The following is a 24973-nucleotide window of genomic DNA, read 5'->3' as shown; positions in this document are numbered from 1 at the left end:
AATTCTTGTTAAACGGAGCGCTCTACGTCCAAGCTTATCTTTAAGCAGGCCAGCAGTTCTGTGGCCTTTAGTTAGGTTGCTCAGGCAGTTGTGCAGAAGGGCTGTGTTGTCTCTGGGCCTAACATTTCCAGAACTGTGCCACAGAGCATGTTGGAATGGCAGACATCAGATCCTTTCTTTTATAGCAGTTCCCTTGACTGACAGTGCATTTGGACCATCTCAGCATCTGCTTTACCTGCCATTCAGTGGTCCAGCAGAGCAGGGTGCAGAGTGGCTTTCTCAGTGTCCCATGAAGGGTGCAGCCTGTGTGTACCTACACTACCTTGAGGCTGCAGATCAAATACAGATATAGTTAGTCTGATTGACTGTCAAGCTGGGCAGACTGCCCGTGACAGCGAGCAGCATTTTAAAAGTATCTGGAGCCATGCTTAAATAGTGACTGCAGGTCTTGAAGGAATAAAGAATGTTCCTCATTAAATCAGGGTCCTGAAGAAGAGACTTTAATTTGAGATGCCACTGATTCTGTATTATATAAAAACTAAACGCTATTTGAAGCCATCCTATTGAGTCACGGTGCTATGACCCCATCAGTGCCGTGCACCCACTCGCCCGCTGAGACTGAAGAAAGCACAGCAGCGAATCCTGCTGGCCTGGGGGGTGCTTGGGACAGTGGCACAGATGGTTGGATTGTTGCACTAAAGTGATCCAAGGGAAGGTTATTGGTGTCCCTGGTGGTTCAGCATTGCTTCAAGGAGAGGTTGGTTCTGCTTCAAGTCCTGTTCTTCAGCACTTGGTTCAGCACTTTCTAAACATCATGAACATTTTTTCCAGCATCTTTCTTGGCATCTTCCAATGAGCTCCCCAGCCTCTCTGACAGAGGGGTTTCTGGCTTCCTCCCCCATCCCTCGCAGCCATGGTCATAAGCTTGCCCTGTGCCACTGCTGCTCCCTCTGCTGAGCTCCCTTCTCTGCTCTTTCTTCATCTTTGTGCCATGTCTGGCTTGAAGACCTTGGCTTTTAGAGAGGGGCGTGGAAGCTCTCTGCTCAAAAGTTGCATACAGACTCTAAGAGTGTGGCTCCCTGCCTTCTATGTGGCTGTCACTCGCATGCCCAGGAGGGAACTTCAGTCATGGGAGTTGGTCCAGTCGTGTCTCCCTGATGCTGGAATTTTTTACTTTTGGTCACTTAGGTTCACATGTGCTCTGTCCAGGCCAGATGCACCCTGTAGCAGTCTCCCATGTGTCCCACCACTGTTCTCACCCATGTGCATGGAGCCACTATCTGTCAGCACAAATCCCAGCAAGTGGCACTCCCTCTTTGTCCCCATAGGGGTGCTTGGGCAGCCTGCAGTCTTCCTGCATGTCTCTGAGCAGGGCAGCTCTGTGTGGGCGAGTTTGATGTGGCCTTGCAAACTGCCCACTGTAGCCTACAGGCAGAGCAGCTTGGAGCCTGCTGCTTCACGCATGTGGCCTCAGAGGCTGCTGGTTTTTCTGGGAGCATCCTCTGGCCACATATCCACACAGCACAGGCACTCCTGTCAGGGTAATACTGTCTTCCCTGGGCTCTCTACAAGGCTGCCAGGTATGCAAAAATCTCTCCCAGTGAAAGAGATTGCAGATTTCTACTTGCTTGCCACTGCACATCCTGTCTGTCTTACCTCTCAGACCTGCTTTGTGCTTTGCAGAATGGCCTTGTGGCCAAACCGCATCATCACGGCCGGCATTGGCTGAACACCGCCCTGCCAGGCAGCCAGCACTGAGCCAGCACACCATGTGGCTGGCACTCCATTAGCGAGGATGCTGGCTGGCAGGTGTGTTCCAGAGTGGTACAGCCCTGTTGTGAACCAGAGCTGGCATTGCTCGAATGCAGGTGGGGTGGCTGTCACCCTTCTGCACTTGGGACCTGCTTCAGATCTTGCCTTCTGGTATCTCCTTTCTCATGCCCAAAGGGAAAGCCATTCTTCCTCCTCCTCACTGCAAAGGCTCTCTGCACTGTCCCCCTCTCTCTTTCTCTCTCTCTCTTTCTCTCTCTCTCTTTCTCTCTCTCTCTCTCTCTCTCTCTTCCTGCTGTGGGCCCACTGGGTTTTCCCACTGGGGCATTTTGTTCCTCTCCCCTCCCTCCCACCTCCATTTGGGTTTGGGCTGAGGTCAATCCAGTCAGATCCTGTTGCTGATGTGATGCATTTTGCGCCCTGCTGATTTCTTCACCTGTAGAGAAAGGAGGGGAATGAAGACGAGAGCGGAGCCCGCAGTGGTGTGACGCACAGTCCAGACTGTGCCGTGCTTCAGTCCCTGGCCCCTGAGCCCTCCATGCCTGAGGAGAGCCAGGTCCCAGAGGAGGAGGAGGAGAAAAATCCCAGTAAGTAGCTCCCTGTCAACTTCCACCTTGGAGCTCGTGCTTCACAGGAGCAAAGGGTGTCCGGTTCATGGACACCTCTGGCTTCCTGAAGGAGCAGTCTCCTGAGCCTCAGTATCTGCACTCTCAGCTGGATCATGCAGTGGTAAATGTTTGCTCTATGTGAACAGGGAAGGCGTTCAGACTGCTGAGCGAAGGCAGGTCCCTCTTGCACCTGCCGCCATATGATGCTACCCTCTGGGGCATCAGTCTGTGAACAGATTGATTCCCACAGCCTCGCTCCCTGTAACAGTGCTGGAAAGGGGGTAGGAAGCACTGGGTTTCCCTTGGTTCTAGTCTCCTCCCTTGCTCCTAGCAACACCCCCTTGGGAGGGCCAGGGTTGACAGAATTAACCAGCTTCACTGTTTAAAAAGTCCCTCTATCCCTCTAAGGCCAGTCCGTGGGCAATAGGCCAAGTGTCCCCCCCGCTCACTCTGTACATCTTCCCATTGCAGATCGAGACTCACAAGCTGACCTTCCGTGAGAATGCCAAAGCCAAGACTGACCACGGAGCTGAAATTGTCTACAAGTCCCCCACCATCTCCGGAGATGCCTCCCCCCGTCGCCTTAGCAATGTTTCCTCCTCTGGCAGCATCAATATGGTGGACTCCCCCCAGCTTTCAACATTAGCCGATGAAGTGTCTGCTTCCCTGGCCAAGCAGGGCTTGTGATCACGTTGCTGTGGGTAGAGAGAAAAGAATTAAAAATCTGGCCTTCTTCCTCTGTTCCTTTTACAGCTGCTTCCCCCACCCCCTAACTGGTTAAGGATTTAACCTGCTTTTATTATTCATTTTGCTCCAGCTCCAGGACTTGAAAACCAGTCACTGCATTGGGTTCAGTCCCCTCCTTTCACAGCTGGGGTTAGCCACGTTCAGAAACAAACCCCTTGCAAAACGTGGGTTTGACTCCTGGGTGGGTTAGGGCTTCTCCTGTCTAACTGCAGAGAACAAGCCTGGTGCCTGTTCGCCCCAGCCACACCATGAGGCCTGCCCCATCCCACCACCCAAGGCATCCGCAGCCCTGCGCTGCACCGGATCACTCCTCTCCTTTGGTTTCCTGCAGCAGCAGTTCTCTGGGGCCTGCTGCCCCCTGCTGGGGACACTGGGTGCTGCAGACATGCTGGGAACAAACCCATGCAGGGGAGGAAAGGAAGGTGTTTGCCTTCTGGGGGGATGTCCTGGGGCTGTGGGGGAGGGATTCCAGTAGCAATTTAGATTTAATTAAATTTCGTCTCGTTTCTTGTGCCAGTCACCCTGGCCAAGAAACTGATGGACCCCCCATCCTGGGGGGAGGTTCCCAGGCCTGGGCTCTGGCTCCTTCACCTTCTCTCACCCAAAGGCACCAGGCTTCTTCCTGAGACCCAACAGAACTGACTTTCAAGTCCTGTGAGCAGCAGCAGCTCCCCTGTGCTCCGGTACCCCCGGGACACTCTTGAAGGCCGTAGTGGCCCCAGCAGCCCCCCGTTCCTCTTAGAGCCGGTTCTGTTCTCTCTGCAAGGATCTCATGTTTTCTGTTTTTACTAACATCTGGTTTTAGGGCTACTACTTTTAACTCTTTGTATTAACGACAACCGCTAATGGCTGCTTCTTTCTCCCCACTCATTCCTCTTACGAAAGGATCTTGGCTCCTGTCCTTGGCAGAGACCTCTTTCTCTAGTCAGCTGTGTGACCTTGGGCTGCATGTCTGGTTCACCAACCCTTTCCATTGCTCATGCCCATGTGACTGTGTCCTGCACGCAGCGTGCGTCTGGCATGCGGGGAACCCAGGAGTCCGGGCACTTTGTAACATAGCCGCATGCTCTGAATGTTGGGTGGGGGACCTGCTTTAAGAAAGCGGAGTTGCTGGGGCTGTATCCATGAAACCCTTGGGGACAGGGCAGTTACTGGGCAGGATAAATTTACCCCCGCACTCCCCCCACCCTCCCCTTCTCCCCCATCCCCACAGGCTTTCTGTTCTCACTATAGCTAGATGAGTGCCTGGCAGGCTGGACAGCTTGGCTCTTGTGAGCTTTTTGGGGTTCTTTGGAGGCTGCCTGCACGGTTTCTGGGGAGTTGCTCTGTCTAGGTGCTGCCGCAAAGTGAAAGTTCTCTGTCGGTGCCAGGACATGAACTTTGTATGTGGCCTTTGGGCCTGTGGCCTTTGGGCCCACTGGCCTACTCTGTGCATGTTCTGGGGCTTTCATCCCAGCCCTGGCCCTGGAGGCACCCTTTTGCTATAACTACAAGTAACAGCTGGAGGTTGAGCATGGTCCTTGCAGAGAGCAAATCTTGAATGTATTAGAGTGAGAGGAAGAATGTAGGACCTTGCTCAGCAAGCAGAGAAAAAAGGAAACTTTTTGAGTGAGACAGCTGGGAGCTGCAGGGTGTCTCATAAGTGTACCAATAACAAAGCTAAAGGTGTGCGTTCTTTTTCTATGAACAGTAGAGGAGGATGGGAGCCAAGGAGCTGGGAGCAGATTGTGTCCCCTTCACTTGCTAATTCTCCTGGCAACTGGACAGAGACCTTTCTTCTTTCAGCAGACAGGGTTTCTATTGATGGAAACTGCGAACTCCTCAAACCCATGTGCTGCCCTGGACATCCCCCTTCACTTCCCCTTCCTGCTCCACCAGCCATTTCAAGTGATGATGACGCTAGGGTTTCTGGGCTCCCTTAGGCGAGAGATGTTCTCTGAGCGGGCGTCCCCCTACTTTTGTCGGAGTGAGGCATTTCTGCAGGGGCTGTGGAGTCTGTGAATATAGGTTTTTTTCCCTTTGGCATCCCCTCGTGTTGTATAGTTGGATTTGTCTGTATATGCTTGGAAATTGCCAGGGTGACAATTTGGTTTTATATACATATAATATATATATATATATATATATACACACACACACACTAAAAAAAAAAAAAAAAAAAGCATGTGTTGTAAAACACTCTAAGTAGGTTTGGACCTGCCACACGTGGCTGCCTGCGTACAGCTGAGCTGGAACATGGGCAGAGGCACGTTTCCACACAGTCCAGATCAGACAGGGGCTGAGGTCTTGAAAAAGTTTCCAGTAAATGCCAGGTGGCCGAGTGGCTGTTGGCACTGCCCCTGCATAGGGGTGGAGGTCCAGGTGCTGCCAGGCTCTGGCCTCCTGTGCCTGATGCATTATTAGTCAGGTAGAGGCACTTGCTGTGAGGTGGTGCAGAGTTTGAAAAGCCTGGCCCACTGGCCTACTCTGTGCATGTTCTGGGGCTTTCATCCCAGCCCTGGCCCTGGAGGCAGGTTGTTCTGTGGTTCTTTTCCCTGCAACTGTCTTCCACAGGCAAGGGCTGTAGGGGATGTTGTGTGAGTGTCTCCTTGTGGTGGTAGGAGCTCCGTGTGCTCAGTGAGGATCTGATTGGATTAATATTTGTCCTCCTTCCCATTCCCCCCCAAAGAGGTCTTGGTTTCCAAAGAGGGGCTGGAGCGGAAGTCCCCTGCATGGTGGGTCATTGTTCAAGGTGGGTGGCGGAGTGACTCCATGCATCACCGTCTGAGCTGAGAGTAAAGCCAGGAGGGACATCCAGGCTCTCTAGGCCATCCGGACTTGGATTTCACAGCAGGAGCATTATCCCCTGCTCTCAGTGCTATGGGCAGGGGAGGTAGAGGGAAGGAACATTGCCTTGCCCATTCCCCACACCTGGTCCCCTTGTGCAAGGCAGTCCAGCAGCTTTTGCACTATTGGCTGTTGTGCAGCATCCCCAGCCTGTGGGTGACTTTTGTCAGCACTCAACCTGTTAGAAAAGTACCACCTGTACCAGGCACAGGTCCTTGCTAGAACAGCTGCAGTGATGTGGGCTGGCTGGGCCAGGTCCAGCCTCCTCTGGGGGTCTGTGCTGGCTCACAAGGCCCTACCCCTGCAAGCAGGGGCTCCAAAGCATCCTCCAATTTGGGCCATTTAACCCCTTTCCCCCTCAGCTGAATAACTGCTGCTGGAATGCAGTGGGCTGGTAAGCGATGTGGCTGAGAAGTTGGGGACAGGTATCTATTGCACATCTCCTCCTACAGGCAGTGGCACTTGACTCCTAGCACACATCAAGGGGAAGGGGTTGGATGCTGCAAACTAACCCCCCAGTTAGCTGCACTTTGGGCATGGTGGGGTCAGCTCAGTGCTGCTATGGGCCTCTGGTGCTGGGGAAGGGAACCTGCTCCAGGCAGCTTGGACTCAAGAACCTCAGCTCAGCCCCTTCTCCAGCACAGCCCAATATGAGGGCATTGAACCCCAGTACCATAACTGGGGAGGACCAGGAGGTGACTGGGGCAGCCCTCGGCACTTCCTGAGGGGGTTGGAGAAGCACAGAAACAGCTGCCCCTGGAGTAGTAGCTGAACAGGTGGCTGTGATGGGCACCCAGCAACCAGCCCTGCCCTGCTGCTGGGCTCTGCCTGTCAAACCCAGTGTCCCCAGGTTCTTCTTGGCTTGTTTGCAGCCCTGAGAGCAAACAAAGATTTAAAACAAGAGCAGGTTATCGCCTCTGCCTTTGTTCCTACGGCAACAGTCAGAACAGGAAGAAGGCTGCTGGCGTTGGTGGAGGCTGTGTCTGAAGGTACCAATTCTTGTTCACACCAGCAAGCTGGAGGTCTATTGCCCCTACTTGCCTGCGTGGTGCATGGCGTGTTTGAACCACGTGGGGTGAGGTGCTGCAGTGTTATGGGTGCAGGACCAGGCTGCTTGGATGTGCTTGGTCTGGGGTGACATGGGCAGGGATTGAAAGAGGCTGACACCCTTTTGCATGTCAGTACTGTAAGGAAGGCGGCTCTGTGCCAGCACTGGCCACCCTGCTGGAAAACGCAGGACACCAAAAACTATATACTCCATCCTGGCTGCAGAGTCCATTCCAGTAACAGGATGGAGAGACCGCGTCTTAACCCATGTTCCCGCCTTGCTGCTCGCCTGCGTGGAACAGCTGTGGCCTGATCTCCAGTTCAAGCAGAGCAGGCCCAAGGGTAACAGTTCATTGAAACATGCCCTACCCTTGTGTGCTGGTAACAAGCATCTGTTCAGGGTGCACACAGCAAGGCAATGGCCCAGTTACTGAAACACTTTCTTATTCCCACCTGTAGGACACCTGCTTGCTTGCCCCTCCTGGCATGTAAGATGTACCCACCCTCAAGCATGTGGGGAGGAGAACATAGCTTCAAGGTGGTAGTTTGTGCACTATGGCCAGTACAGAAGGGTTTGCTCCCTCTTCTAGCGCCAGTCCAGCAGGCAGAGGTAGGATGTTCAAGGAGGGCAGGCAGGGAAGTGTGATGGGGGTGTCAGTGCTAGCACTTGGCTATAGTGCCCTGCCTAGGAGTGGGGTATTGCCTACTGAAGCTTCCTTTGTGACAGCAGCTTTACTCCTTTATGGTCTCAGCTACATCCTCTGCAGCAAGCAAGCCCCTGCTCCTCAGAATGAGCCATGTCACATGGGTGTGATGGAGCAGCAGAGTCTGAGGTTGCAGGAGAGCATGATCATGACCGCAGCAGGAGCAGCTGATTTGATCCTAGTGCTGCCTGGGGCTGGGAGAGGGCCGTGATCTGTCATGTCCATTGCAGATGTTAAGCTGAGACTTTCTGTGCCTTAATGGATGGCTCATGTCCAGAAGGGTTCTCTCTTTCTTGTTTGCTTGTTCTGATCAGCAAGCTGGGAGCCAAACGGCACATTTTTTTAGGAGCGGGTGAAGGCTCCATGTCCTACTAGCTAAACTCTTCCCTTTAGACCAGGGCTGTTCAACATCTAACTCCATTAGGGGCTGCACCAGGTGAGTGATGGGCCACTGAGCCATGCCCTATCTACTCCTTGTGCCCATGCAACATGCACCCCCCACCCCAGTGCTGCTTATGTAGCCCCTATTCCCCTTCCACACACACGCACACAGCCTGGATGCACCCTCAGCTCCCTATGCTGCCACACTGCAGCCTGAGGACTGCCTGCTAGCGCAGCCAGTGATGGGTGGAGTGGCAGCCAGGTAAGGCTACAAATTAACTCCTTTTTAGATGTGGGAAGAAATGGAGGGGGGCAAAGGGGTTTGGGGGTAGCAGGTCAGGGGGTTTCTTTTGGCCAACACCTTTCTTTTCAGCAGGTTCTCCACATTTACTCTTTGCCTTCAGTGGGAATGCAGCAAGGGTTGCTTTATAAGCTTATTAGAGAGGCTGGACAACAGGCCAGGACAAGGCTCACTTGAAAGCCCACATCCAGTGTCAAAAGTTCACTTCAGTTGACTCTCTGATTGTAAGAATCTGTATTTAAAGTCTGTGACTCTTTGTATCATTGTAGGATGTTAGGAACAGCTATGATGTGTGTCCTAGGTAAAATGAATAAAGAAAGAACCATTGAACAAGTTACCCCTTTTAACCCTTTTCTGCCTCCACTGAAGACTGGTCTAACATGGTCTTAGATGAGCCAAGCTGCACAGTTACAGTCTTGTATGCACCTGCTAGGATGTTCCCTGCCACACCAACCCCCCAGAGCCTGCCTAGGCCCCTGCACTTGGTGCTGTGGGGAATTACTGGCAGACACTACCCCTCATCCTTGGATGAATTCAGCTGTTAGCAGCACATGCACTGAGCTCTTACCAAGTGCCCTCCCACTCCCCACTCCAGCCTATGGCCAGTCTCCTCCTCCTTTTGCATCTGCTGCTCCCAGCCTGTCAAGCTTCCTCTCCTGCTAGCATCAGGATCCCCTATTCAATCACATCCGAGCACCCCTCTCTTGCAGCAGAGTGACTGGTTCCAGTTGTCATCCCCTCCCAGCCCATCACACATGCACATTTTCTAGGCATTGCCTACCCAGAACTTAGTCCAAGGCCTGCAGTTTTCTGGTAAATTATCTTTCCGTAAGAGATGGTGCTAGCCCAGTGACATGGGACTAGCTGACCAATTCCCCATCCCCCTGCCTCCCCACTACCTGTCTTGGTCTGAAAAGGGTTAAAATTGGCACTACGACTCAAATCATGTTTCTGAACTCAAAATATGCTTGTTACATGAATTGAAGTGTCGAATGACAATTATGGTGTTTGCAATCCCATGATTCCCTTTAAATTTATGGGGTGAGGGGGTGGGAGGGGGTGATCTCAGTATGACCATCCTAGCTTAGCTTCCTGTCTGTGAATGTCCATAGTGAATTGTGCGTTTTAACAACTGGTTTACACTGTTGCCGTAAAAGTGAATTTGGAAATAAAGTCATTACTACAATAAAGTGCTGCCGTGCTTCCTCTGTTTGTCAGATGGCAGAAGGGAAATGCTATGCAGCCCATTATGAGTCAAGGTGGGGCCTAGGGTCTCTGCCATACCTCACTTGTATATGCACAGGAATGCTACACCAAAGAGCTGGAGTCAGTGCTATGGCTCAGTCCAAGAGGGAGCATTTATAATGGACTGTAGACAAAGCAGAAGGAATACCCCTGCTGCATGCAAGCTGTGTACACCAGGCAGCTGTCACATGTTCACATTAAGCTCATGCTACTGCCCCTCAAATTCAGCATTCCCTCCAGAGAATACCATACAACTCAGACTCCAGCCATGAACATACCACAACTTAAAACGTGTGCACCACTCACCAAGCATTGCAATTTCCTGCATGTCTCCGCAGCCCTACCTGCAGAGCACAGGGCTTCTGTCTCGAAATGGGAATTTAGGGCCTTGTCTACAACAAATAATGTAGGCTCTGCCTGGCCTGTGTCAATAAACCCCACCTTTAGGTCCTGCACCTAATGAGAAACAGCCTGGAACTGTTGGAGCCCCAGCAGCGTCTAAATCACAAACAAAACATTTCCCCTTCTCCCCCCATAGGTGAGGATTCAGCCACTTTAGAGGCACAGAAGCATCCAGCTGTTAAGGGCAATTCAAGAGGCATGAGGTCTGAATGTATTTAACATGACACGGTCTTGCAGTAGGCCAGATTCTGAATTTTAAATCTGAACAAATAATATTTGAGCTCTGAGCACCCCTTGAGTCCATTGCCATAATGAAGAGCTTTGAATAGGGAACAGAAGAGCTCTTTGAGCTGCAACACCTACTTTGCTGCAATAGCCGAAACCAGACAGTGTATCTGGACAACACTCACTATCCCACTGCTGCAACAGGAGGAAGTTGCAACTTGCTCTCCTCTGGTGATGTCAGTGTATAGCTCCAGCCTTGACAATTTTTTGCAGCAAAGGCAAATGGGGGCCATCAAATCTACCACAGCTGGCTTCTCTGGATGAATGGACCAGTTAGCTTACAATAGCCCTTTGGATGAAGTCTGTCCTTGTTGGGGTCTGGAGAAGAGCTGTCCTCTCACAGCTTTTCATTTGCAGTCGTGAGCTTCAGCAGCTGCAAGTTACTTCCAAAGTCTTTCTTTCCCCCTCCCCAACTGGGAAATGCTCCAATGCCAAACAAGAGCTTATGCGCTGCTGTGCAAGTTAGTCTCCAAGGCCTTCCTCAAATGCCAGCTCATCACTGTCACTTATTTCTTGACTACAGAAAAACAGAGCAATTCCTTTGCTACGAAGAACTGTGAAAGCCCATAGCACAGCTGCAGGTTCTTGCACACCCACTATTGCACAGCACAGCCCTAGCCCCAGCCCCAGCCCCCAGAGTTGGGAATCACTGCTCCAAGGTACCAGCCTGCCCTGCTGTGTCAAAGTTAAAAGGAGACACAGAACCTCTTTCCCACCTCTCTCCAGAGGCTGCCAGCAGTCTCCTCTCCCTCCTCCCCCACACTCACCACCTGTTATTATTACACAAGCGAGACCTCTCCAGACTGGCTGTCCCTGCCTTTGTTGCAGGCCTGGTTGCCACTGACATCACTACGAAACCTGAGCTGCAGCATTAGCTGTCCTCCTCTGTCTGTGGGATGGAGAAGTGAGAGGCTGCAGCTGCGGTACTGCCCTGGCATCATTCACACTCCCCTGCAGCAAGAGGAAAGGTGGAACCTGAAGCCTGATGTTGCTCATCAGGAAGCAGCTTCAGGGAACAGCATCAGGATGGTTAAAGCAAGGGTCCTGGAGCAGGGAAACTCACACCGTCTCAGACCATCAGTGATGCATCATGTGACCACCCTATAGCCCACTTCCCAAGCTGTAAAATGAGACTAGTACAAACCTGACACAGGGACACAAAAAATAAAAGGCTGGGATTTCAGAGTAAGGCCCAGAGGAAGGTGCCCTAAACTCCCAACTGTATCCCGTGGTGCTGAAGCCTGTTAACAGGTCCTGCATTACAACAAAGCACCAGTGGGAGACACCCTGGTTCCAGTTCCCCTTAAGGAAACAGTGCTTTAGGGAGCGCCCTTGGCTAGGCAAGGTCTGCCCTTCTGACCTGTGCGTGGAACGGAGCTTGCACGTTCTACTTTTCAGGACAGGATGGTTTCTATCATTTGGAAAGAGTCAGCATCTCCTCCACACCCAGCTAGTCATTGGGCAGCCATCCCACTCTACCAACAGCCCTATGCTCTACTTACACCAGTGAGTAACTTTTCCAACTCAGGCCCATCTCCATAACATTAAAAAATGAATGTATTACAGTGCTTATATCTCCTTACACAGAGACAAGGCAGGGACAGCCGGTGCTTATCTGCTTTTTCCAACTCAGGCCCATCTCCATAACATTAAAAAATGAATGTATTACAGTGCTTATATCTCCTTACACAGAGACAAGGCAGGGACAGCCGGTGCTTATCTGCTTAAACTCCTCACACTTCCTGTAACAGCCGTCAAATGATCTTGTGGCACCCCAGGATAACTCATCTCCCTGGTTAAGAATCACTGGCTTACAATCAGACTTCTAACGTCTAAGACAAGAGGAGAGAATCAAAGGGCACTTCAATGCTCACCTCCAGAAAACAGTACTTTGGCTTCAAAGCCAAGCCCCCCCCACCAGTTGAGGAAATTGGAGAGGCCCCCTCTCAAAAGGCTGCTTAGCAAAGAAGTCACATGGGGCGGTAATAATAGTGACAAGTTATGAAACACCATATGAGCACAAGCAAAAGCCTTGCTGCCCTCAGACCAGCATCCAGCTCCAAACATCTCTTGTCCAAGAGGCTGCAATTTGATTTTTAAGTTATAGGAACCTTTTGCACGCAGAAAACTCCTTAGGACATCACTGGGAACCCAAGCTGCAATACCAGCTTAGTCCCAGGTGCGGTACTGGGGGCACTGCCCATCCCTCTCCAAGCAGAGGGCAGCCTCATCCCCACCCCACCCCTTTTGCCTTGCGTGCTGGTTTGGGAGCCCCACAACAGAGAGCACAGAGCCAGGAGCTTGCAGAGAATGTTCTAACTTTTTAATATTTTTTTAATCTTTTCTCTTTTTTTTTTTTTATAAGCACACTTGTGCTTTGCCAACAGAATCAAGACATTAACAAAGATCAGCTTCTCGGAAGAAAAGCATTTCTATATAACAAGGACATTACACAGCTCGAAGCAGGAAAAGAAAATATTTACAAAATACAAGGTGTTTTTTGTGGTTTTTTTATAATGCTAAAAGGGTTATTCAGAATTTTCAACCTTATAAATAGAAAAGCACTTATGCAGAGGGATATGGTAGCATTGTTTTTTTTTGTTTTTTTTTAAAGAAACGATGACAAATCCTTTAAACTAGAACAGAACCAAAAAACACTAGATAATGTTGAAAATTGTGAAAACCCCAACCATTAAGCAGTTTAGCTACTATTTCTTTACGATTACAAAATGGAAAAAAAAATTATGTCCTTTGTATTTTTTTTTCCTTTTTTGGTGATGTGATTATACGTAAGACAGGCACAATGCTAACAACAGGACAGGAACCATAGTCACACCGTCAGGATCAGAAAACGTTACAGATGGAAACGGTGTGTGGGATCCAGGAGTCACCGGGGGCAGCAAAGAGGTGGGGGCAGTGGTGGTAGTATTACTTGAAAAGAAGATACCTGTCAAGCCTGGTTGGTGGCTGTTGTGAGACTCAAGAGCCCTCCAAAATGAAACTGACTAAACATCTGTTTTCAAAACGTGTGGAAGTGGAACTGAGCAGTGGTGAAAAACAAGTCCTATTTCTTTCCTAAGCAAGCACTTCAGCACTTGTACAAGAGGACAGAGCTGGCAGATGAGCAGGACACAACGCTGCCGCCGCCTTAGTCTTCTGGGCTTCTTTGAAGAGGCCAACCCAGCAGAAAGGAAACAGAACCAAGCGGCCTATGCACTGCAACCCTATAGCGTGCCCAGGGCAAGGCCCATGCATGGCAACAGGACTGGTCTTCCTGACCACTGCAACTCAGGATGGTTTCTGAGCAGTACTAATAGTTAACAGAAGTGGTGGCAGTTAATATGGCCTGAAACTTTCAAGGTGTATGGGTGGGGTGGAGGGAAAGGGACATAAAAGGAAAAGAGAAGTGGTAAAAGATCTGCATTACCCAGCTGAAAGCTCTTACTAGTGCCAGCAGAAAGTCAGATCCCAACATGAGTCCTTAAGTGCATTGTGTAAGGTCTGTTCCCACTGCAGCACAAGAACGCACCGGGCTGGACTCTCATTACCCTGGGTTGTGAACAGGGAAAAGACATGATGTAAATGGAACAGGACTGCTTCCAAAATCCCACTCTCCCACAAGGAGCTGTGCGTGAAGCGGCTGAGAAGGACCTTCCTTTCCCCAACTGACAGGGACACTTGTTCCCTACGAAAGGAACAGAAGTTCTGAAAGCAAGGGTGGGGGAAAGGAAGAGCTGAAAATCAGTACACTGTAATGCAACAGGCAGCCTTAGTGGGGTCAGAATCACTCCTATGAATACCTGGAATTACAACCCGAGGGAACAAAAACAACCAGGTGGTGATGTGGGAGGGTGGGGGCTCAGGGGCTGTCAGATCTCTGCTCTGCACATAAGGAGACAGCTAGTGAAGGAGGCTGCATTCCAAAGACATCACTTTTCACCACTAATTTCACTCCACTAAACCTTTCAGGGAGGGGGTAGTGGGCAGAGAGTAGAAGGAAAAACACCCTTTTGCTTGAGAAATCAATCCCCATAATCTGCTAGTCAGCTACATCCTGTGCTCTAGAATTATACACCTAAGTGGGGGTGGGGCAGAAAGGGTGTCTGGCGGGCTGCTCCCCTCGGCTGGGAGGAACCTGGGGCTCATCTGTGTGACAAGGAAACATGGAAAAAAAAAACAAAAACAAAAAAAACAAAACAGTTTCTAAACTCCTTAAATTCACTAAAAACTGTGAAAATTCCCAGCAGGATGTTTGAATATCAAACGCAGATTTCGGAAGCTTTAATGCCAAGAGTTAGTTGCGTGTGTGGGTTTTGCTTATTCCTTCCCGTCTGTCTCTATCTATGCGCTGGTCGCTGAACTGCTGCTGCCGCCACCGCTGCTGCTGCAGGGGCTGCGACTGGGTTCCGACTCTTGAGGCTGGCGAAGGTGGACAAGGGGGGAGTGCCGTCCATCTCCCGGGACGACTTGCTGCCTGACGTGCGCCGGGTGCACCGCGATGACCGGTCCTGGGGATCGGATTGGTCCTCGCACTCTGTCTTGGGGTTGTAGGAGAGCGGGAAGGTGCGTCGCTCCCAGGGTTGTACAGCCTACAGGAAGAAGAGGGCTGTTCACTTGGTAGCTCCAAAAGATGCACACTCAAGAGCACTTTTCACATGAACTCTGCGTGCTTTAAGATACCCCACAGGAGGCTTGTCCCCTGCCCATTCACTCCTGAGGTGTGGCAGTCCCGGCCAACAATTGAACACTGTTAAACTGTACTGGGTTAACCATTAACTTAAATTTAAAATTTCTTGCCACAGCATGAGGGGGATCTTCAGGTACTTTCATTGCAGACAGACACACACACACCCAAAGGACCCTAACAGTCAGGATGGTGCCTGTCCGAGGTGAATGAAAATGGGCTTTTTCCTCAGTTCAGCTGAACAAGCTGCTGCAATTTCTCCCAAGCAGCTGTCCATAATGAATCCAGAGAAGATTAAATTCTTGGATTTCACATTTGCCATTACAAATGTGCAACCACCAAAAGAACAACAGCCCCTTAGTAGTGCGTGTATGTCTGGACTCTCATCAACTGGAGGAGACAAATCCAAAAGTACTCACCTGCTCATCAAAGCCAGCCTCGGGTGTGGAGCAACGGGTGTCCTCGCTGGACAAGAGCCGCATGGAGTCTCGGGACAGTGGAGTCAGGGGAGCAGACAGGAGCTCAGGGCTGATGGGACTGCGCGGAGAGTGGGTGTGGGAAAACTCTGAATGGGAGTGGCAGCTGCCCACATCAGGGGATGCTGGCTGGGGAGTAGAGGGATTACCCAGCTGAGGGGTTGTCCGTCCATCTGTTGATCTGTAAGACCTGAGATAAAGACACATTGAAAAGATTGTAATGTGGCACTAGTCTTGGATTTTTAAGAACTGCACAAACCTCATCTCCCTGCTGCTCAAGTGCCCTTCTGTTATGCCACCTCCCAGAGTCGAGGCAGAGGTCTTGCTGCATGTTTTTGTGAAACACAAGCCTATTACACTTCTGCATGCTGTATAAATTAACCATGACAATAGTCCCTTCCCAGGTACTCAGATACTTAAATCAGCTTCATGTATTATTTTCGTATCACCATGTACGCTGTCACACAAAAGACATCGTTCACAAAGTAACCAAAGTCAAGACAGAGTGACCAAATAATTAAATTCCATATCCCTTGGAGAGAAAAGGTACAAAAACACCCAAATATTAGACAGAGGGGAGTAAAACAAACAACCCACTGCCCAAGTTGAGACAGACTAAAATAAAAAAAATGAAGGTATTCAAACCCCTTAGCTTTGGCAAACCTCTAAACAAATAAGGGAAGTGGGAAATTAAACAGTAAGTCAGTACTTGGTTAAAGTAGAAAAGTTCAAGAGACTGAGTTGTGTTTTCTTCAGACCATGCAACTCCAAGCCTACTGATGCCCATAAAAGGAACAAAGACTATGGCAGCTAATACATAAAAAAGACAATTAGGAGAATCTAAGAGTAAACAACAAGCAAAAAACAAACTATTAGGAATTTGTTAGGTGCATCACCAGCAGAAAGATCACAAGATTCATCAGCGAATCAGCTGGATTAATTAAGGAAGAGCACAACATTACAAAGAAGCAAAGGGAATTTATTTGCAGTATAGGTCACTGCAGGGAATGTTTTACATGCTCTACTGTGGGTTTTGCTCTGCTATAGTAAAGGTGAAGCATCATCAGAGCTGGAGGCACAAAACATGATGTAATGAAACTAACTGATGAACCAAATTGCAACAAGTCACTAGGTGCAGACAGTAGGTATGCATAAGCATTCTCTGAAGGAGCACAAGGAGGGGATAGCTGAGCTTTTCAAAGCCTATGCAATCTTGTTACGTCTCTACAGAGGAGTGGAAGAAAATTAATGTTATACCCCAGCATCTTAAGAATACCAGTTTACCTGGAAAATTACAGAGCAGAGAGACTTATTCTTATAGCAGGTAAACTGGTTGAAATGATAGTTAAAATAAACCATCTAGATTATCATAACACAACAGGTTCTAACCAATGCAAAGTTGCACTTGATTACATTTATCAGATTTCCCTGAATGTGTCAGTAAGAACTGTTTGACAATACTGACTTGGATTTTTAAAAAGCCTTTGATGTTATTCTTTATAAGAGACTTCCAAAGAAATTAAGTTGTCTCGGAGGTGAGAGATCAAGTACCACCACAGGTCATAAGACTGGTTATGAGAAAAGTCAAAAGTAGGAAGTGGACAATTGGCCTCACAGCAAAGGGTTAACTGCAGGATGCCAGAAAGCTCCATACAGAGACCATTGTTAAATATCTGCATTTGCAACAAAGTGGCAGAAATCTGCATGCCAAGACTGGAGCAAAAAGTTGGATCACTATCAGGAACTTCATCCCAGTGGCTCAAAGCACCCTTTAGAAATAAGCTACAAATGTTCAGAGGTATTTAGTCAAGATGGAGAATGAATAATATCGGAGCAGATGAAACTGAACATTGACATATGCAGACGCACTTAGAGGCCAGAACCACCAATATATAGTTTACTATGGTCTACACTGGCTGTCGCATAAAGGAGAAAAACCTAGGCATGTTTTTACTGAGCTGCCCACAAAGAACTGCTGCAGTACACAACAGTGGTCAAAAAAGCAAATAAAATGTTTGATGTGTGATGAAAAATAGTGAAAATATTTTAACTTATTTATATTACCAGTGGTTTTCCCTCTCATAGATAAAGATACTGGTCACTCAATCCCAAAAGTACATACCAGAAAAATCGAAGGGATTCAGAGACAGATGGTTCTTACTTGAAATCTCTAGGTTTATCTTGTGAATTGTGCTTGCACACCTAACACTGCTAACATTGTGCAGCACTACGACACACCTAAAAGGAGGTCAAGGCACCCCAGGGTTCTGCAGCACCCTGGCTGGGAATTGCTGCTTTATTCTCTCTCTCATAAACACAAAGGAGGGCTCTACCCTTGCAATGGCACCTCTGCAGCTCTCAGAAGCCAGAGGGCTGCTGAGCTGGTCACAACCACCTTGTTTTAGAAAGGGAGAAACAGATATTTGCTTTGAGAAACTGAAAAAAAAAGTTACACGGACTTAGCAAGCAGAATAGAAAACAAAAGGCAGGGATTTTCTGAGTTGGGACCCTTTTCAAGTTCCATATAGATCTCTGGCTTTAAGTCAGTCTAGCATCCAGACACGTGTAAATTTACTAGAAAAAACCAACACCACACGCACCATCTTCTCCAACTGCTGGCTCATCAGTTCCATCACCTGAATCTCTACTCTGCAGGGCTGTCTTTTCCCACATGCACAACATTTCCCAGCCCCTCTGGGGAACCCCTGCTCCAAACCTTTGCAGTTAACCTACCAGTGCTCAGTTTCTATGCTCTGCTCCCTGTATAGCCCCTCTCTGTAGAGAGATGACAGTTACATCTCTATAGTGTACACAGAGCCTTCCCATCCCAATGCCCAAAACACAAGGTCAAAGAGGAGTCTGCATCCAAGTGCTGGGAGCACCAGAGATACCAGTGCTCGTGCAAGTGCAGAGAAAGCGCTGCACTAGCCATACCTGCTGCCTCGTCGCTGAGGGGGCATGCTGGTGCTCCACAGCCACCTTGCCCGCTCCATCTCTTCACACTTGGCATGCAGAGCAGCAAAGGCCGAGTCAGACAGGTCCTCGATCTGAAAAGGGATTGCAAGTCAGCATCAGATCCTTTTTACACAAGCAGCCTGCCTGCTGGTATTAGTTACAGGGTGTTTAAAACGTATTTACAGAGGAATAAATCTTCCATTCAAATGCTTTTTTCCTGTTTACGTTATCAAGTGGGAAAGAGTTTAAGCCAACCCAAAAAAAGCAGCTCTTATTTCATAATGAGAACCTTAATGTAGGGGCTTCAAACTAGGCACATCAGTTTAACTTACATTGGTATAAATGACAGAAGTAAAAGAACTTTCCTTTTTAATAAACCCTCTGTCTCTTTAAGGCAAAGGACCTGTTGTCCAAGAGCACCTCCAGAAAGAAGCCAGACCTTGGCTGCATCTGGTATGCAGCCAACACCACTAGCATCTTGTACTGCAGCAGCTCTCAGGCTTCCCAAGCCATATCAGCACTTGCTTACAGAAAAAAAAAAAAGGGGGGGGACTGACTAGAGACACTAGCATGGTCTCTGCCACGCCCAGGCCTGATACTTCCTACTCACCCACCCACACACATGCACACATGAAAAGGAGGCCCCAACCCTCTCTGCTGAAGCCCTTTTTGATCTGCTTTCCTGGCATTTTATTCTCCTAGGGAACTTATCCCCACTCACATGCAAGTTACAGGGATACTGCTAACTCCATCCCCAGAAGGGAGAAAAATCTCCCGAGTTAGTAACGAAACAAAGCATCCATCATTACCTCCTCATTGTCTTCATCCGAGTTCACTTTTAGAGCACTGATATCCACTTCACGCCAGCTGTAACACACCATTAAAAACCATGTCATTCAGTCTTGGGGATGCATAGACAAGTCTGTAACATTTCCCTGTAGTTCATGGTACTGTTAGAGTGATGCTGCAGCTGTGACAGTCCGGGAATTATGCAAAAAAGTAAGGATTTCTTTGGCTGATATCTTTTATTGGACCAACTGCATGGTTGGGATACAGTTAGCCAAGCTTTCAAAATGTAAATAATTTTTACTTGTAGTCTGTGTAACATACCCCATACACATGCTACTCTGCTGTCTAGTAAGCAGCAGTCTAGAGGAGTCTACAATTTGAAGTGGCAAGTCCCTACCTTGGTGCCAAGCTCCAATTCAAGTAGCTATATTCCGTCTACTGAACCTCCCCCTGGTTTCACTTCTCATGCTGAACTGCTTAGTTCACAGGAGTAGGAAATGGCTTGGCTATGCTCATTAGGCACCCGCAGGACCACCAGTGGAATTGCAGAGAAGGGCCCTGAAAAAAATGGCATCTCCTTTCCCAATGTTGCTTCCTACCTCTTGTTCATCTATTGTCTGCCTTTCCTGGGGTTTAGGAAGAGGGAAATTAAAACTTTTCATTTCAACTTCCTCCTCTGCTCCTTCCCAATTAATGCTGGACCAAGTCCTCCTGTTCCCCTGCCTAGTTCCTGGTTGGCTCCTGTGGTGCTGTAACCAGCAGAGCCTGCATGGGGTAAAGGAAATAGTGCAACTGCTGCAGCTCTTCCTCTTTCTTCTCCGGTCCAGCAACAGACTCCTCTCTCCCCCACCACACCAGGACAGGAGGTTAGCTGGCACAAGGGAAGGGAAGGAGAGGCTGGGATAAAGAGATGTTGAAAAACAAATGGAGAGTCTGAGAAGAGGAAGAGAAAAGCTACTTCCTACCCAGCTGGAGATGAGGAGGACATGCTGTTATTGTGACAATTTCCAGGAGAGACTGTGTAAATGTTTCACTAAAATAGTGAAAAATCATCCTATAACTGCTTTCGCCTCCTGGTTAGACACAACAACAAACAAAATGCTACCCACATACTACCAACACCAAGCATCCAAAGCACTGATTTACTACTCGTCATATCTGCTGTTTGCTCACTTCCTGAACTTCACTCAAGTCGGACAATTTAAGGGCTACTACTATTTCACTTCTGGTTCCACTTGCTCAAACTGTCACACACTGGTGCACAATGCTTCAACGTTTTTGTACAAACATGCCCTCACAAGCACCGAGGAGGGATATTTTACTTGTTTAAATAGTGTTTACACTGGAACATAAAGTGTCTTGTAATATTATTGTTGGGGCAAAGATCACCAACAACAATTAAAAAACTGAAAAATTCTGATTTTAGGTTCTCATAGCATTTTTCTGCTGCATTTGATTGTATTTTGCCTATTATAGGCTTCAAAATTACATTTCTCCCCCCATCCCCACTGTACAGATATGAATACGATAAACTATATTTCAGCCAAACCGCGGAGCCTTTCACTTCAACATAGTGTGAGCTACAAACCCTAACCTGCACCATTTCAATACTAATAGGATTGAAATACAAGACACCTCCAATCCTCTGTTAACAAGGGGTCAGGAAAATTGAGTCTGTTAATAAACCATTAAGATACAACTTAGAGACAGCCAGGAAATAAAAGTTTCCAACAAACTCAGCTGCAAAGCCACATGAAATATGCTCTATTCCTCTGGTTTAGTTGCATACTTAATTTAAGAATACTGTTTTGTTCCAAAATATATGCAACAAGGCATGCAGGATGAACTAACGTGGCTAAGTTAGTTTTACTTCAAGTATTTTAAAGAAAAAAAAGCTGTAATTTGGTTTCCAGTCTGACAGGTGGCTGACGTAACAGCACTTCCTGCAGTGAAGTGACACTATTTATAGATGCTCAGGAGTCATCTTCAATAGCTATACAGAGCAAAAAGCAGCTGCAGTTTGGCTTTACACTGCTGTTCCTATTTACGCAAGGATAAGTGCTTTGCCTTTAGCTGGTGTTGGCCCGGGGCAACTGCCCTCCTCCAACACTGCATACATTAGGTCACCACCCTAGGCATGTAAAACACTTGCCAGCCACATACACTACTCTGGGAAAAGAAGCCAAGACCTCTGACTCAGAGAGGACTGCAGCTTCAAAATTAAACAAAAATATTTAGATTCTACAATTAACATTAGGCTGGCAAGTTGCTCTTCAAGAGCTGGAAATCCTTGCATAATATTCCTTAGCATTCCCTAAGTATTCTACTATTGATATAGAGAAGAGGATACAGCTTAGAGAATATCCAAAACAAGTCATTTTTTGCCACTCATGGAAGTGGAAAATAGTTTACCTGACCAGCACTAGCAACCATTCAGAGCACTCCAGTAGCTGCTGTAGAAGCGTGAAAAAGGAGCAAAAGGTGTGGGGGCAGGGAAATAAGCCTGGTGACATACCTTGGTGTGAGGATCTCTTTGTACTGCAGTTTCTCCACACGAGTTGTTGCAGCAACAGACATTGGGATGACAATGTTATTAATATCAAATGAGCTTTCACCTCTCCTCCTCCTCGGCTGCTGCAAGACCAAAAAACCAAAAGAAGGTAAGGAAAGAGGATGAGCCTCCAAGCTGGTCAGAAACCTCCACTAATGAGTTCCCATCTTTTTAGCAACCAAAGTTTCTTAAATTAGATGCTGGGCTAGTGCAAGGAGCAAGACTGTCCTCTGGTTCGCAGACATGAAACGGCAGAGGCCGCACAAATTTAAGCCTCCCCAGCATTCCCAAGAGTACTTCCCCAGGAAGCAGTGGGGCTGCCTTTGGGGTCCAGGAGTTCAGGTCCCTTAGTTCATTCAGTCTCAACACATGCCACAGCAAGTAACAATGGTAAAATGCAGAAGTCTGCACAAATAAATAGGGTTATGAGAAGGTCCTGCCCCTGAGAGGTGGCAGTGTGGGGGTGCTCTATCCCCACCTGCCTATACATACCCCATAGGGCTTTCCCAAGTACCCCTAGGGGTAATCATACCCCAGGTTGAGAAACTGCTCTAGACAGTGGCATTTGCTATATTACAGGCAAGGACTGGCACATGCCAACTCCTCCATAGTGACAGGATTGATAAAAGACTGAGTTCAAAAAACACTTAGCTCAACTTCAATATGAAGAGATTTAAAAGTTCCCCTTTATCCATCTTCCCCATCTCACACATTACAGAACACATGGTTTTTACTATAAAACCACATAGGTAACTGTAATTACAAATGGACCTACAAACTGCTAACAGCCAAGTAACATGTTTTGCTATATTTAAAGGAAATGTGTGGAAGAAATGCAAGCAGCTGATTAATGAGATTACAGGACTGATAAAATGGGTCAAAAACCTGTTACCTACAAGACAAAATCCTGCCTCACAATTTGCTAAAAAGGTCTTGTGACAATCAGGTGGTTTCTATCATTTCCTCCTCAAAGATCAGTATTAAAGTATGATATAATACTGACATACTGACCCATCACAGAACACATGCAAATGGTGTTTCCTGACTGGATAGAGGATTATTTATTTTTTCCCTACGTATCCTCTGCCGCTTTAGAACATTAAGCTTCAAAATGAAAAGCTTTGCAACTTTGGTACGGTTGAACTGATGTGGTAGCCGTGACAGCCCAGGAAATATGCAAGAATTTTTGTGGGTGGTATCTTTTTATTGGACTAACAGCATGGCTGGGACAGACTGAAGACAAGCTTTTGAAGAAGAATGCACTGCATTCAAAAGCTAGTCTATCCCAACCATGTAGTGAAGTCCACTCAGAGAAAGCATCCACAACAATCCTTGCCTCTGCAGCTTTAGAGCTTCACAGATGGCAAGATGTCCATTTCTAATGGACACATTCGGAAGACAGATACGCTGATAAGCCACCCTTAAATATGCAGCATGCTAAAACCATGCAGCCTGGAAAACAAAATTTCAAATCAGATGAAGGACCATTTGCATAGTAACTGGTGGAAAAAAAAAAAACTGACAGGGAGGAAATAGGGCAATCTGTCACATACAGGTAAAGTAATCTACCTCTCCCACAACTCACAGGTCTTTTCCACTGGGCTTCTTTGTTAGTTAGCTTGTAGTGTTTCCCAGAGTTTTGGGGCATGCTATCATCAAGGGCTAACATGAGGAAGCAAATCTGATGAAGAACTTCTGCTACTGATTTTCTCTCTTTGTCCTGAGCAACTTTATAGCTGCTCTATCATCCCAAGTAACAAAGAAAAATTCCAACAGCATCCAAGATTCATAGATGCTAGGGTCCAAAGGGACCTCAACAGATCGAATCTGACCCCCTGCCTAGGCAGGAAAGAGTGCTGGGGTCAGATGACCCCATCCAGTTGCCTATTCAGCCTTCTCTTAAAGACCCCCAGGCAGGTAGGGAAGAGCACCACCTCCCTTGGAAGCCCACTCCAAATTTCAGCCACCCTTACTGTGAAGTTTTTCCTGATATCTAGCCTAAATCCGCTGTCATTTTGTGACCCATTATCCCTCGTTACCTCAGGAGGTGCCCTGGTGAACAGAGCATCTCCAATCCCTCGCTGCATCCCTCTAATTAATTTGTAGGCAGCCACAAGATCACCTCTCGGCCTTCTGTTGCAGAGGCTGAAGAGGTCCAGGTCCCTCAGTCTCTCCTCATAGGGCTTGTCCTGTAAGCCCCTAACCATACAAGCGGCCCTCCTCTGAACCCTCTTGAGTCTATCAACACCCTTCTTGAAGTACAGTGCCCAAAACTGGACTCAGTACTCCAACTGCGGTCTGACTAATGCCACATAGACGACTGCTCAGGTCATTTGTTTCTAACCAAAAAAATCCTTTTGGAAGTGAGAAGAGCAGAGGAACCAACTCAGTAAATTATAGATAAAAGGCTATCAGCTAACAAGTTAATGGGTTCTCTCTCTCCCTAGGTACTATCTTGATACCAATCCAACCCAAGCAACACTCGTTTCCTAAATTATATTCTTTGCTCCATCTACTTTTAGCGCACTTCCTGTATCAAAGTATGGTAGAATGTTGTAGTAAGCTCAACTAATAGCAATAGCACACAGACGATCCTATGGTTTCTAAAACAAAGCCTAATGGGAGAGAAAAAAGAACTATCACCAGAAGAAATAAATAAGGGTTAAGTGCCATTTAGGCTTTTGCTTTCTGAAGTCCTGGAAAGCAGTTTGGGAGGTTAAGCCTGCTCCCTGTATGTTTCTGTAAATGAAGCAATAAGCAATTAATTTAATATTTTAATTGTGAAAATAAGTAATTTCACTGAGACTAAATAGGGCAGTTCACACCTCTATAGCTATAATGTCTCTGCAAGAAAATATGGTTGTGAAGGAAATTTAAATTAACAGTTATAATCTTGACTGCTGGATTTTTTGTTTTTAAGACAAAAATTTAAGATTGTGCAGTCATGGAATCATATTACCTGGGGGCTGCCAAAAAGCAAACATGATAACATGACCTGGCAAGCAATGAGAAGATCTAGATCTGGGAATAGTCTCCCAAATGAAGCCAAGGAGTCATCATAAGTAAAGATATGAATTCATTTTCCGGTAGAAGGCAATTTGAGATTATATTGTAGGAAATGATGCAGCACTAGCAGGGAGAAAACCTTATGAAGCAATCTAATCCTTTCTCCAATGTTAGGATAAGGAATCAAGCTGTTTGT

At 47.7% G+C, this 24973-nt stretch overlaps 2 protein-coding genes across 23 annotated transcripts in view; one reads left to right on the top strand and one right to left on the bottom strand.

Moving 5' to 3' along the window:
* Positions 1-9568, top strand: part of MAPT (microtubule associated protein tau) — a 129476-nt gene extending 119908 nt beyond the window's left edge. For 16 of the 18 annotated variants that reach the window (XM_090044209.1, XM_090044212.1, XM_090044208.1 and 13 more), the window contains one exon: positions 2850-9568. In XM_090044209.1, the coding sequence (XP_089900335.1) occupies positions 2850-3065 (216 nt within the window). In that variant the 3' untranslated portion in view covers positions 3066-9568. Of the gene's footprint in view, positions 1-2212; positions 2358-2849 lie in introns of all 18 variants that reach the window. The other 2 variants (XM_090044207.1, XM_090044203.1) reach the window with 1 other exon arrangement.
* A 3049-nt stretch (positions 9569-12617) lies between these two features.
* KANSL1 (KAT8 regulatory NSL complex subunit 1) overlaps positions 12618-24973 on the bottom strand; it is a 166691-nt gene continuing 154335 nt past the window's right edge. For 4 of the 5 annotated variants that reach the window (XM_090044194.1, XM_090044196.1, XM_090044193.1 and 1 more), the window contains 5 exons: positions 21736-21854; positions 19241-19298; positions 18411-18523; positions 15420-15666; positions 12618-14905 (listed from right to left, as the gene is read on the bottom strand). In XM_090044194.1, the coding sequence (XP_089900320.1) occupies positions 14654-14905; positions 15420-15666; positions 18411-18523; positions 19241-19298; positions 21736-21854 (789 nt within the window). In that variant the 3' untranslated portion in view covers positions 12618-14653. The remainder of the gene's footprint in view (positions 14906-15419; positions 15667-18410; positions 18524-19240; positions 19299-21735; positions 21855-24973) is intronic. The other variant, XM_090044195.1, reaches the window with a different exon arrangement.

Source organism: Crocodylus siamensis, chromosome 4, assembly GCF_052110815.1.
Source record: "Crocodylus siamensis isolate JL-2025a chromosome 4, ASM5211081v1, whole genome shotgun sequence".
Classification (NCBI taxonomy): Eukaryota; Metazoa; Chordata; order Crocodylia; family Crocodylidae; genus Crocodylus; species Crocodylus siamensis.
This window is presented reverse-complemented; position numbering and strand designations above follow the sequence as displayed.